The 13,962-nt window shown below is 39.8% G+C and overlaps 1 protein-coding gene across 4 annotated transcripts; it reads left to right on the top strand.

The window, feature by feature from the left end:
- The first annotated feature begins 8,937 nt into the window (after positions 1-8,937).
- Positions 8,938-13,962, top strand: LOC6574730 (calnexin). 4 transcript variants are annotated; one of them, XM_015167620.3, is made up of 10 exons: positions 8,939-9,034; positions 9,106-9,433; positions 10,298-10,633; positions 10,789-10,860; positions 10,959-11,092; positions 11,503-12,091; positions 12,150-12,290; positions 12,631-12,759; positions 12,844-13,083; positions 13,174-13,962. In XM_015167620.3, exons 2-10 carry the CDS (start codon positions 9,278-9,280, stop codon positions 13,219-13,221), a joined length of 1,845 nt encoding a protein of 614 aa, XP_015023106.1. In that variant the 5' UTR covers positions 8,939-9,034; positions 9,106-9,277; the 3' UTR covers positions 13,222-13,962. The 4 variants fall into 4 exon arrangements, with proteins under 4 accessions (XP_043864049.1, XP_015023106.1, XP_043864050.1 ...); XM_044008115.1 differs by lacking the exon at positions 12,631-12,759 and adding an exon at positions 12,383-12,508 and having other exon boundaries at positions 8,990-9,433; XM_044008113.1 differs by having other exon boundaries at positions 8,992-9,433.

Raw genomic sequence — 13,962 nt, 5'->3', positions numbered from 1 at the left:
TGAAAGTCAACTGAAGTTTCGATATGGTTAAGGTCTATAAATAGCAATAATATAACCAAATCTAAATTTGAATCTAATTTGGCATATATTAACCATAATAGAAAACAAATTTAAATATTTAAATGAATTAAATTCTATAAATATGATTATTTTACCATGCTTTAATTATGCTTCTTAATATTCAGTTATACATTAGATTCTGTAAACTAAGGAATGAAGTTTTTAGCCATGGGCTAGCAACTGAAATCTAATATCCTTAGACATAATTGCCCATAAATTTCGCTCAGTGCATGTTGCCAAGCCAATATGGAGAGCTTAGGATATAAAACATGCGACAGCCAAGGCCAAATTCAATATGAACAAATTGTTTGCATATAAGCGCATATACAACACTAAGAAGTGCGTGTGCTTGTGTGTATGGTTCTGCCTGTGTGTGTGTATGTGTATGTGTGAGTTTTATTTGAGTTCTTCTTGTTAGCCTTAAAACTTAAAGCTGTCGTAACGAATGCTTTGAATATTTAAATCTCTTATCCAATGCTATTCAAATAGGACTCGAGCAGCAATTTCTGGTGCGCACTTTGATTTCATTTTGTAAATTGTTGCAAAATCCTTTTTGTCGCCAGTCGATTCGACTCAAGCGCCATTTTCGATTGAAATGTCGCGTTTGTCCTTTCAGTGGTACAGCGCCGCGTATACGCAATGTCGCATTAGCAAGCCAATTTGTTTATTTTCACAAGCGCGCATTTTAATTTATTTCATTACACGAAATTAGCTCGCTTATCGCCGGCTGAGATCGCAAGCCGCCAACAAGGACAACACTTTGGCAAATTAATGCCAAAGGATACGCAACAAGACACAGCCCAAAAACAAAACAAAACAAAAGCACAAAACTGAAATGAAAATAAAAGCTAAAACGGCCACAGGCGAGAGTCAAAGAGTGAGAGTGAATGATGAGGCGAAATCAAAATCACAAAGACGCTGAGAAAGTTCAGAGTGCCACCAACCGCCATTGAGGCCAGCAGCGTGCCACGCCCCATCGTTCGTCACGTGCATCGCGATAAGCAAAAGGACAATGCGGCGGCCGTGTACCAAACTGCCTTGGCACGCATCCTTTAAAATCGCACCAACAAACAAAAAAGAAAATCAAGTATGTGAAGGAAAAAAATGGCAGAAGAGTTCAAAGTTTGCCGCGGCTGAGCGACTTGCCGCAATTTTTGCCACGCCCCTAACAGCCTCTTCAAGTTAGTGAAGCCATTCTTTGTTTCGTTTAGGTTTTTTCTTAACTTCGCATGGGGTATGATAAGTCAGACAGAGAATTGTTCGATGTTCTCTACTTGAAGATCAAACTTTAAAAAAAAAGAGTACGCATTCAAATAAAATATAACTGTTTAATAGACAAGCATAGACAACAGACTGATATGAGTGATGTAAGGTATTCCTAGGGTATTTCATATGCATTACACACAAGATGAGCTCATTTTTTCTGCTATATGCCAGCTTTTGCCATTTCTTCTTGTTGTTATTTAAGCCAAAGGATTATTTGCTTGGTTTAGTCCTTTGACTGTGTGCAGCATGTTTTGCCTTTGGTTTGTTTTTGCCTCTGCGTCTGAGTCTCCTTTGCGGTTGTGTTGGCCCCAACACGAGTTTATCAGCGGGCACGCGACCTTGGATTTCTATCTGTATGTTTTCGAGCTGTATCTTTAGCTTTATCTCTGAGTGTCATCTGTCTCTCTTCCTCTCTGCCTATCTCTACCCCTTCCCATTCTCTCCGACTCGGTGTGTGTGGGCTTGTTTGTTTGTTTTTGTTTATTTAGGACGCATTTGGGGGCTAAGATTAGAAGGTTTGAGCCGCCTTGGCGCCATAGCAGCTCAGTTAGTTTGGTTTATGGCTTAGCAGCTGTTTTTGGTTTATTAATTTCCCATTAAATTGTGCAATATTTCAGTTCGTCCTTCGCGTTAAGTGAGAAAAGCGCGTTACGGTCTGTTCAGCCCAAAGTAGACTGCTACAGTTGCCGCTGGCCGGAGTGGATGGGCCATCAAAATGTTGAGCTCGAATCTGTGGTACAATCTTTATATGCGCATTAAATCGTAGCATATCCAATGCCGTATCTCTCTTGGCCAAAAGCTGGAGCAACTTCAGAGCTCATTAAATGGCTCAATTTCCACGCGGCCTTCCATAAAAATGCAAATAGTAAGCGTAAAACCAACTTCCTCTCATTTAACATAACAAAATAAAAGAAAGTATCTCAAAAAAAAAAAAAAAAAAAAAAAATGAAAGGAGAACCTTAAAAGAATAAAGAAGTGAAAACCCAATTGCAGACATATCATGGCCTCTATGATTCCGGCTCCCGGCTCCGTTAGATCCTGCACTTAAGCGGAAAACTCCGGCCCGTTTTTGACGCCCTCAGCGCTTTTTTATGCGCCATAGATTTATGAGCTGAGACATGAAATGATGACCCACGTTTCAACTTCTCAACGCTCCGATCTATCTTCCTCGCCGCTTTTCAGCGTTCATTTTGCTTGGCCAAACACTTTTTATGGTCCAGCACCTGCGGTCAGCTGCAAAGGGCTAATAAACCTGAATACAGTTTACCAACTGATTTACATAAAACCAAATGTTGCCTGCCCCCACCGTTCCCCAACACGCCACTTGACCATTTACCTAGCCGCCTTTCATCAAAATGTAATTGGATTTCTAGATTTCCTGGCGCGTCGACAAGTCGACGCCAGCAATCATTTGATTAAAATTGCACCACAGCAACGAATCGAATATCCCAACGAAATCAATAACAAAAACAATATTAAAAATGAACTGCGAGATAATATCTAAAAACAACTTGTGCACTTTGTACATACTCTGGAAAACTTTACATTATTTATTGAATACTCTACTCGAAGAGCGAATGTAAAAGAGTTGAAGTCGTACATTTGAAAAGAATCGTAATGGAAATTGGCTAGCTTTTTAGTAATACTACAATTTAAACTCTGGAGTCTTAACTCAATAAAATTCAAATAAAAAATGTTTTTCATTTTATATTTTTTAATTTCCCTAAATACTTTACCTTTGGTTCTAGATTAGTTTTTTTTTCAATTTCTGAACAATAAAATATTTATTTTCTATATTTTTTGGCGATACAATGTACTTTAAAAAAATAAATTAATATTAATATGGTAGTAACTTAGACCTACAAAACTATCCAAAAAGATCCTTTGTCACCAAGATAGCTGCTCCAGATTATAAATGTCTAGATTATAAAATATCTATGCATATAATTCGCTTTGTTACCTAATGCCACCTCGATGATTATATCCTAACCAAAAAACTAGTATACCTCCAATTACTTTATTGCCCATATGTGTACCTCTTAGATTATCAATTTTCAACGGAATCTAATTTCATTAAAGCTTCGCCTCGCCTTACACTCACATTTACTTAAAGCTAGTCCGATTTCAAATATTTTATAATGTAGATATTATCAAAGTTCAACAAAACAATTATTATGTATATAAGTATGATATAATATGATATGGCTAGCGGTGTCTCTGAACAGCTCAGACTATAATTTATAAACAATATTATCTAACAAAAATAAATTAGCTAAAAAAAAAAATTATATGCATAAATCATAGCAATCTGAATTTACAATTATATAATCATTAATTTTAATCTACTGAGTATCTCTTCGGTTCACCACTCCATATTTTATTAAACAAAAAAATGTAAAGTAAAATCCGCAACCGAATACAATAAATAAAGAGGAGAAACGCAGAATGGACAGAGCACACGGAATTGGTGGCAATTGTCGGCAGTTGAGGCACGCGAGCGCCACGCCCATCGTGAATTTATCCACCCACACCTGGTTAATGCACCGTTAGCCCCAAAATGGCCGCCGGCTGTTGGTCAATGTGGCCAGGTTGGCGTCACCGACTTTTTCATTATATCCAACTTTTTTCTCTGTGTGATGTTTTGTTTTTTTGTTGTTGTTGTTGTTTTTTTTTTTTTTTTCTTTGCTTTGCTTTGCGGCTGCTTTGTTTTGGCTCGTGTCCCTTTTTTCGCTTACGCCATTCTCGTTTATTTATTAGCAATTTTATTAGCTATGAATTTGTTTGTTTTTATCGTAAAAATGAGAACCCGCCGCAGAGCCAGCCGCAGAGTACAAACAAAAACAAACCCGACCAGCCGGGTCCGCCCACAACTCCGACTCCTACTGCTGCTGCTGTTCCATCCCCTCCTCACCTTTAGCCAATTTCCCTTGCAGCTCTCAAAGGGTATCTGATTGCTGTTGTTGTTGTTTGTGCTGGCCAAATGAATGTGATTTATATTTTCAATAATGAAAGTGACTGCCGCCGCAGCCAGTTCCGGTTTCCGTCTGCTTTTAAAACATTTAAATTTAAATATTTTTCTATGCCTTGATTTATTATGCTGGCCTGCAAATGTTTTTCCTATGCCGGGGGAGCTCTGGCCGTCAGTGTGGGCGAGCCACGTGGGCGTGGCTGTGCTCGTTTTACGCCCGAGCACACAAAAGATGTGACTGGCGGCGCAATTATTTGTCTTGACTTGTCAGCCAAGGTGATTAAAAGTTTGCCAGCCCCTCTGCACCCTCCCGAAGATGAATGAAATGCCACCGAAACGGGGCAAGTTAATGCGGCAGATTTTTGTGGCCCGATAATCACTAGGTGGCACAAGGTGCACAAAAAAGGATCGCAACCCAAATCAAATTTCACAATTTGCTTTTGCAGTATAACTGAAGTCAAGATTAAAACAAGACAATGGCTAGAGGTGAATGAAGGGGCAAAAGAAGAAGACAAAACTAAGCTGGAATGCCCTAGAAAAAGAGGGATTTTTAGTGCTTTTATATTATTGCTTTAGTATTGATAACAATATCTAGAGTTATTATATAATGTTGTCTGATTCGTAACGATTTAACGGCAATGCAAGAATTATAATAATCCTGGTATTTTAAATCTTGAAGAATAGAACGACATTCTAGAGATGCAAATTTTTAATATGAATATATTTGAAAGTTATATTATATTGTAGATATACATATAAGACATAAATGTTCTTCTCTAGGATTTTTTAAGTCTATAATACTTCCATGATATGAATATAAACATTTGAAATGCTTAATAAATACTTTAGTCAACCTGTTTTTTTTTTTTTTTTTTTTTTTTTTTTTGAGTCCTCCACTTAACTGAATGAGTTAACTTAACGGCAATGATTTTTATGTTTATATAGTGCTTAACTCTTAATGGCTTAATAAAATAAAACATTTATAAAAGAGAAAAAAAATCATTTTTAATTTATGCACGCGTCCTCAAAAACTAGCATTATCGTTGCAGCTGCCGCACCTGCTGGCTCCACCTGCCGCAATTTGCGTCCAAGCCTCCCGATCTGAGCCCCCTTCAATCCTTTTCACTTTTGGCCACTTAAGCGCGGCAGACCCAACCCGCCAGCCTGGTCCACCTACGCTACCCCTACCCCTACCCCTATCCTCTTTAGGCCTTCTCCTGGCATTGGCAATTCATGGCTCGCTACGCGCGCATTTCGCTCAGTTTTATTTATATTTATTTATTTTGTTTTTAATTTTTTATTAAAACATGCGCTAAATGTTCCCCTTGCGGCAATTTAATAAAAATAAAAGCCAAAGAGCAACTTGAACGTACCGTGCGCCTCTTTCAAGTATAAGCCAAACACACACACCCACACACACTCACACATACACACAACCACAGCGTCATTCCAGGTGAATGCGCGCGCGCTGCGTGCATTAAATTTTCACTATTCACGTTTGGAAAATAAGAAAATAAAAAGAAGGCAAACCCAAAAAAAAAAGTGAGAAATAAAGGACGAAATAAAAAAGGATAGCTGGCGCCGAGGCCAGGTCCTGGTTACGTTGAATGGTAGGCGCAACGCCCAAAGTGTTGGCCATAAGTCAGCAAACATGAATAACAAATCAATTCAGTTTTAACGGCGCTGCAAATTCTTGAGCGCACACCCACACACACACACACCTACACACACCCGCACAGAGAGCAGGACTCATTTGAAAGGTGCGAAAACGAGCTGTTGAAAGGTGAGCAAAGCAAAGCAAAGGCGCCGACACACAAACACACACACACACACTTACACAGACTCACAGAGACTGGCGCTTAAGAGGCCGCCCAGCAAATATACATACATATATATGTATATGAGTGTGTGGGTGTGTGGGTGTGTGTGTGCCAGCTAGTATGCTGTTAATGGCAGCCCAGGCCCTTGTCCGCTGCTCGTCGGGCATTTTGAATTTTTAATGTCCGCCTCCGCCTGCTTAGGCTGCCTGCTCCAAATTTTTGCTACTCTTCGTTTATTTTTTATTTTTTTTTTTTTTTTTTTTTTTTAGGCATGTTTGCATACATTTGCGCTGCCCAGCAAACTATGCATATGCATATGAATGCTACTGTGTATGTGTGTGTGAGTGTGTTTGAGTGTGGCCCACCTTCACCCCTGTCGCACTTGTCTCTCGCTTTTTTATGCCCTGGCAAAATTGTCCGGTAATAAATTTTCAGCGTTTCCTGCCGACAAAGCGCCGCACTTTACAACACTTTTGGCATAAACAAACAAACACCACACTCACACACATACACACGTACACATATGCAGCTGGCCATGCGTGTGAATGAACTATGTGTGTGTGCGTGTGTGTGTGAGTCTGAGTGTAGCATGGCGCTCATGTAACGGAAGTTAAGTACACACTAAGTTGAGCTCGTCCGCTTGTAACGACGCTTCCTTCATATGTTTTCTGATACTTGCCACACACTCACACACTCATGCACACCTGCCCTGCAGGTGAAAATGTTTGGGCTTTATTTTTTATTATTGTGTACACACAGAGACGTTGTCCAAAGGCTTAAAACAAAACTTTTGCGCTATGCCCCATCAAAATTAATGCCTTGCCGCTGCTGCTCCTGCGCATTAAGCTCGCTGATGAGCTCTGCCTGACTATGCCTATGTGTGAGTGTTTGTGTGTGTGTATGTTTGTCTATTTGTGTTTTGCATATTTTTTGTGTTTTGTGTACTTATGTTTATGGTGTTAAGTGCATTTTTCAAGTGTTTCATGTTTACGCAGAAACATAACCTTAAAATCTCTTGAGGGCGCCTAAATAGAGGACTCACTTTCTCTTAACAATCTTAAGGTTATAGTTAGACAGAGAAGGAGAGAGAGAGAAAGTGAATAAGTAGAAAAGATAGAGGTGGACACAGAGAAAGAGAGAAAGAGAGAGAAAGACTAGGAGAGATATCGACAGACAACAATAGAGAGGGATAGTGCTAGGAAGAAAGGGAGAGCAGACTGGAGAGCCATAGAGAGAAAGAGAGAAAAGAGAAGTACAGAGAGCAAGAGAGAGTGAGCGAGGGAGATTATTGCAAAGAGAGAAAGAGAAAGACAGGTAGATTTTTATAGAGAATCAGAGCGAGCCATAGTGAGCGAAAAAAAATTAAATAATATATATAGATATTATTTATAAGGAGAAAAAGAGACTACCAGTGAATAAACATAACTTAAAAATACAAAACGCCTTATAAGCTAAGCAAATGCTAAATCTGGCATTACACCTTATATAGCACACATATCATTTGTACATAAGCATGTATACAACCATTTCATTGTGTAAAACTGTTATTATGCAGCCCTTTGCAAGAAGAAGAAGAACAACAACAGTAGCGAAAATCGGGCCCAAGTGTTTGTAGACGTACTGCTCTGCTTGTTGCTTGAGCTAATAAAACACTTACTAACACTGTCACTCCAAACTAATTATGCAGTGCCGTGTAGCATGCGGGAGAGAAGGTAGACTCAGCTCAGCGCGGCCCAGCATGTTGTCTATGCATATCTAGATGTAGCACCGTCATTAACTGTCATTACACAATTTCCATAAACAACTAACGAGTGTGTTTGTTTGTGAGTGTGTGTATGTGTGTCTGTTAATGTGTGTGAGGGTGTGCGGCACAGAGAGCTGGAAAAAAGTTCTGGCTGATTGTGCCAGCTAGTGTCTGAGCCATTGTTTGTCTTTAGAAACTTTTTAAATTGTGTTAAATATTCCATTAAACAGAAAGCTTTTTTGTTTGCAACTGCAACAGTCAGTTTCACCGATGCCAGAGTAGATAAATTGAATGGTTAAAAGTAGCCCCAGCTAAGAGCGTTGTGGGTGGGCCGGGGCCGCATCCAGTCGTTGCCGCCAACTCGTTCCAAATATAAGCCTGCAATTTTTATTATAATTTTATGCTCAAATGCGCAGCATTTAATGTACATCCTATATATATATATATATACATATACATTTATTTATATATATAAAACTTTTGTTTTGCCCCGAGTTTACCATGCAACATTAATGGAGCTGGCAAGCATTTAAGATAATTGCAAAAAATGCGAATATAATTGTCTTTCATGTTTTTGATTAGTTACTCTATGGTTAAATAGAGGGAACCAATTAATCAAATTGTGAGTTTCAAAAAATATATATATATAAATATTTATTTTCATTTGTTTCTTAACATAGTGGAAGCTTGTTTACATACATATTTGCTTAATACTTAATTTTGTATAGCTTGAATAATCAATTAGAAAAATGTGAATAATTTGTAAAAAAAAAAAAAAAATTAAAAAATTGTATATGTATATATTTTTTTTATTTTATTTATTTAAATTTTTTGTAAACCTTCTTACATACTTCATTTAAAGTTAAGCTGTTACATATGATACAAATTACGTTACATACAATATTTTAATTAAAAGACAGTCATAGCAAGGTTACGCGATTTTTTAAATTACGTTAAATGGTTTCTAAAAATTTAAATACTCCGCCACAAACAAACAAGAGCTCGTCATATGTGACGTCATCAATATGGCAAACATGCGCACTGCACAACACTAGAAAAAACGCACTTTAGGTATTTTTTAGGCACAAAACGTAATCAGAGTTGTAGCCGAGCTGAAAGTGAATGAAGAAGCAGAACAGCGAGCAGCAGCAACAGCACAGTAGGCGCAGTGAAAATGTATAATTTAATTTAACTTAATTACAAATTAGTTGGCCGCGTTAGATTTCATTTTTCGTTTTGCCCCACAGCGCCCGGCAGTACGTAGCAAACGCTGAAAAGCAACGCAAGCAGCCACAAAGCGATTAACGAGTGCTAAAACCGCTAACCCAGAGCACAGAAACACACTCATACATACTTTCATACAGACACACACACACGCTCTCACCGTCGTGAAGAGGAGGTGGTTGAAAACCAAGAAAAATGCAGCAGCTAAATTTTAGCCGGGGCCGCCGTGCAACGCGGGCGTTGCTGCTGATAGCCGCCGCATTCTGTCTACTGTCCGTTGCCTCATCAGCCGGCGCCGCTGAGCCTGAGATCGATGACTTCGATGATGACGGACTAGTGGAAGATGTTCAGGTGAGACCAGCCAAAAAAAAAAGTCATGGAAGCATACATACATATATGCATAAAAACATGCGTGTGTGTGTATATGTTTTGGTGGCCGGTTGCCACCGGCGCACAAAAGTACACGTCAGTAGCAACAACAGTTGCTGCTGCGGCTGTTCTAATTGTTGTTGTTGTTATATTTTGTTCTATTTTATGACACAGGGAGCATTATAGGGGTTAATAGTGTATGCGAGAAAAAGCGTGACCGCCGTATAAAGCGCTGACCCGCGCTATATTTCGATCTGCACTTGCTTACATACAAACATGCACACAAAAACAGAGACAAATACATATACGTACACATACATATATAGTAAGCCAACAAACTTACGCAAGACCCCCTTTCGCCACACTGTCTCAGCTTCGGTCTCTGTGTTTCACTCTCTCTGACTCGCTCTGCTACGATAAAACATTAAGTGTGTCAGCCGCGTGGGTTTTTTTCCCCCATTTGTACCCTGTACCCATGCCAAATGTGTACAAAAGGGTATATGAGCGTAGTAATTTTCTCTCTATTAGCATCAACAGGCGAATCTTACTTCACACGTGCCTCTTTGGGAGTTAAAGTTCACAGAGTTTGCTCGGAAAACTTCTAGACCTATCAATATACATATATATTTTTGCTTATCTCCAACTGTGCTGCCTTACTAATTCTCTTGTGATTGATCTAGTTGCTTACTTTGCTGACTTTGTAGTACACGCCCATTTCTAATTGCCATATGTAAACCATGGGAAACTGAATATTGAATAAGTCAAATCAATTATTTACTATAAGGCCCAACGTATTGCAACTCTCCCATTGACAAAATTTCCTATCAATCTATCTCATTTCTACAGGAGGAGCAAATCAATGTCCCCGGCGAGGAGCTGGTCTATGAGAGTCCAGTGATCGAACCCAAAAAATTTCATTTTGCTGATCATTTCGATGATGTTGACGCCTCACGCAAACGCTGGGTCAAATCACAGGCTAAGAAAGACGATATTGCCGAGGAAATAGCCAAATACGATGGCATCTGGAACTGGGAGTCGCCTCTGCGCATTGTTTGGCCCAAGGATAAGGGCCTGGTGCTCAAGTCAAAGGCCAAGCACGCAGCCATTTCGGCGCCACTTAACAAACCGTTCGACTTCAAATCGAACAAACCGCTGGTGGTGCAATATGAGGTCACAATGCAGGTGGGTCAATAACCAACTAAACAGGCAGCCAACCAATTGGCCATTGCAAAGACTTGGTGGATTGCATCAGCCGTCGCTTCTTATGGATTGCCTAATCCAATTAATAGCCACATAGCATAAGCTAATCGACCCAATTTCAATTTCGTATTCCACAGGAGGGTCAAGAGTGTGGTGGCTCGTACATAAAATTGCTGTCGTCAGGGAAGGAAACCGAAGATCTTACCATGGTTAGTCGCCGACCCAATTGAAATATGAATTAGCTCCGATTTCCATGTTTACTTATTGTTTGTTTTCTTTCTGTTTTCTGTTCTCTGTTTTTGTTTAGTTCAATGACAAAACACCCTACACCATCATGTTTGGACCGGACAAGTGTGGAAACGATGTGAAAATGCACTTCATATTCCGTCACGTAAATCCAATTAACGGCACCATAACCGAGAAGCACTGTAACAAACCAAAGTAAGTGGACCCACATATGCGACTCAATCACACACACACACATATACACACATACAGAGATAGAGATAGACAGAACCCGCGTGCAACCACCGTTTGCTACTTTATTTTGTATGCTGTGCAGATTAGCCCGCGCATCTATCTATGGACATTTATATACTTATTTATTTACATAGATTAACCCCATGTGCAACAGCTGCCGCTGATTCAGTTGATTCACTTGTTACAGTCGGACTCTACAAATTTGTCGCTAGAGTATACATATTTGTATATTACCATTAAGTATTGCCCATTTCAATGCTTATTAGATTCATCTTTTACAATATCAATCAAATGCTTCCTAAAGAGAGTCGAGAAACATAAGCCATTTACTTAAAAACCCATTTTCTTTTCGCTATTTCGATTTACTTTAGGAACCGTTTGGAGGAGCCCTTTAAGGACAAGCTGCCACATTTGTACCAGCTGGTTGTGCGACCGGACAACACCTTTGAGATACGCGTTGATCACAAGATCATTAACGAGGGCTCTCTTCTCACCGATTTCAAGCCGCCAGTGAATCCGCCTGCAGAGATCGACGATCCCACTGACCAGAAGCCAGCTGATTGGGATGAGCGCGAAAAAATACCCGATCCAACGGCACAAAAGCCCGATGATTGGAATGACGATGCATTGCCACAGATACCCGATACCAGCGCCACCAAGCCGAATGGCTGGTTGGATGATGAGCCCGATATGATACCCGATCCAACTGCCACTAAGCCCGATGACTGGGACACGGAAATCGATGGCGAATGGGAGGCACCGCTTGTGGATAATCCTGCTTGTGAAAAGGCACCGGGTTGCGGTAAATGGAAGCCACCACTGATTCCAAACCCAGAATACAAGGGCAAATGGCGCGCACCCATGATCGAGAATCCCAACTACCAGGGCAAATGGGCGCCACGCAAGATACCCAATCCAGATTTCTTCGAGGATCTTATGCCGTTCAAAATGACGCCTATTGTAAGCAGTGGGAATGACTGCAAAATCAGAACTCGCGACTATATATTTAATCTTTCAGAGCGCTGTTGGCCTGGAGTTGTGGTCGATGTCCAATGAAATACTGTTTGATAATCTTATCATAACGGACGACGTGGATGTGGCTCGTGAGTTTGCCGCCAGTAGCTTTGACATCAAGCGTCGCTACATTGATCGGGAATCGGTAAGTTGACTGCCACGCCCACTCACAAACAACTAACATAAAAAGAAAAGAAAAATATTTAGTACTAATTTCCTAATACTCAACTTTAAAAGAAAACCCTGTGGCATCGAATGATGCGCCATATGAATTATAAGCCCGGATGGTGGGCATTATACTTTCTATATCTGCTGATACCCGCCAGCTGTTATATCTTCTATTTGTATCGACGGTCCAAAGAGGTCACGTTTCGAATATATTAGATGCATAAGATATAGAGCTACACACACACAAACACACTCGCCTATTGCCATTGCCTTTGCACATTGCACCCTTATTGCTATTTGCTCATCTCAATTTGTAGGACTCATTGGTCAACAAGGTAGTTGAGCTAACCAAGGCCTATCCCACGGCCTGGGCTATTGGCCTGGTCGTATTCATCTCAGTGATTGTCATTGGCATCTACTGTAGATTTGGCAAAGCTAAGAGTCAGGTAATGTAGCTAGCCTAAAGCTTAAATTAACTGAATTCAATTCTGGAGTACTATTTCTAATATCAATCGCTTGTAACCCAATAGGATTCGGCGGCCAATGCTGCTGCTGCTCAGGCTAAAAAGACGGATGAGCCGCAGCCCGACGATGAGCAGGATGGCGCTGCTGATGGGAACGAGAGCGAAGAGGACGCTGATGCGGCACCAGCGCTGGCGACTGGTGGCAGCAAGACAGACATTTCTGCCAGTCCCAAAAAGATTCAAAAGTCTGATTTAGATAATAAAGAGCAGCTCAACCAGAAAGATGAGGAGCCCACACAGACTGAGGTAGCTATGAAATAGATATTTAAATGTTTTAAATGAACTTCAATTAAGAGAGTCTGAAGATTATCTAATGGTCATTCACTTTCTTTACAGGAAAACACCACGAAATCTACGCGCAAGCGTACCGTGCGCAAGGATTAGAGGACGTGGGACAATCTCGGATTTACAATATTTACTTGAAAACTTAAACTAATTCCAAAAACAACAACTGCAACCACAGCAATGGCAGTAACAACAACAACAACAAACAACAGCATCATCAGCAGTAGTAAAAACAACACAGCCTGTTTTAGTTTTAAATTAGCACTCCACTCATATTCATTGAGAACTCGTACAAACACCCACGAATACAGAGAATAGGTAGACCTCAAAGACCAGCTAAAACTGTTGTTGGTAACTCGTTCGCCTGCAGCTGTTAATTAAATGAACTAGTTTTTATGTGGTTTGGTTTAGTCATCTTATACGTACGGCACGTTCTGTATTATTCATTGTATTTCTGTTTGTATACTCTCCATATATACTACATCCTATCCCCCAATACTGTCTCACATGTCATGTTCTGTTCTCACTTTCCTATGTGAAACACACACTAAAAAAAAAACAACAACAAACTATTACTAGATAAATGAGGGAATCAAAGATAAATGAAACCAATAAGAATGCAGTCCAAAAGAAACTCCAAATGCAAATACAACATGAGAGAGAGGGAAGCAAAGCAAGTAAAAGAGAGAGAGAGCAAAGGGAAAATATCTAGTTTAATATTATGTAATTTAAACGAAATTTTATGAATACGCTAGTTATACTCAGAGTTAAAATAAATTTCCTTTTTCATTTATAATAATGAAAATTTACAGCGAAAATAAAACTGAATGTCAAAACCAA

This window comes from Drosophila mojavensis, unplaced genomic scaffold, assembly GCF_018153725.1.
Source record: "Drosophila mojavensis isolate 15081-1352.22 unplaced genomic scaffold, ASM1815372v1 contig_231, whole genome shotgun sequence".
NCBI lineage: Eukaryota > Metazoa > Arthropoda > Insecta > Diptera > Drosophilidae > Drosophila > Drosophila mojavensis.
This window is presented reverse-complemented; position numbering and strand designations above follow the sequence as displayed.

Excerpts from the sequence above, each read along its gene's own strand:
- LOC6574730 (XM_015167620.3), top strand. The coding sequence starts at position 9,278 with ATGCAGCAGCTAAATTTTAGCCGGGGCCGCCGTGCAACGCGGGCGTTG. Across the intron at positions 10,861-10,958 it reads AAACCGAAGATCTTACCATG|TTCAATGACAAAACACCCTA; the intron begins GTTAGTCGCCGA and ends GTTTTTGTTTAG. Across the intron at positions 12,291-12,630 it reads GCTACATTGATCGGGAATCG|GACTCATTGGTCAACAAGGT; the intron begins GTAAGTTGACTG and ends CTCAATTTGTAG.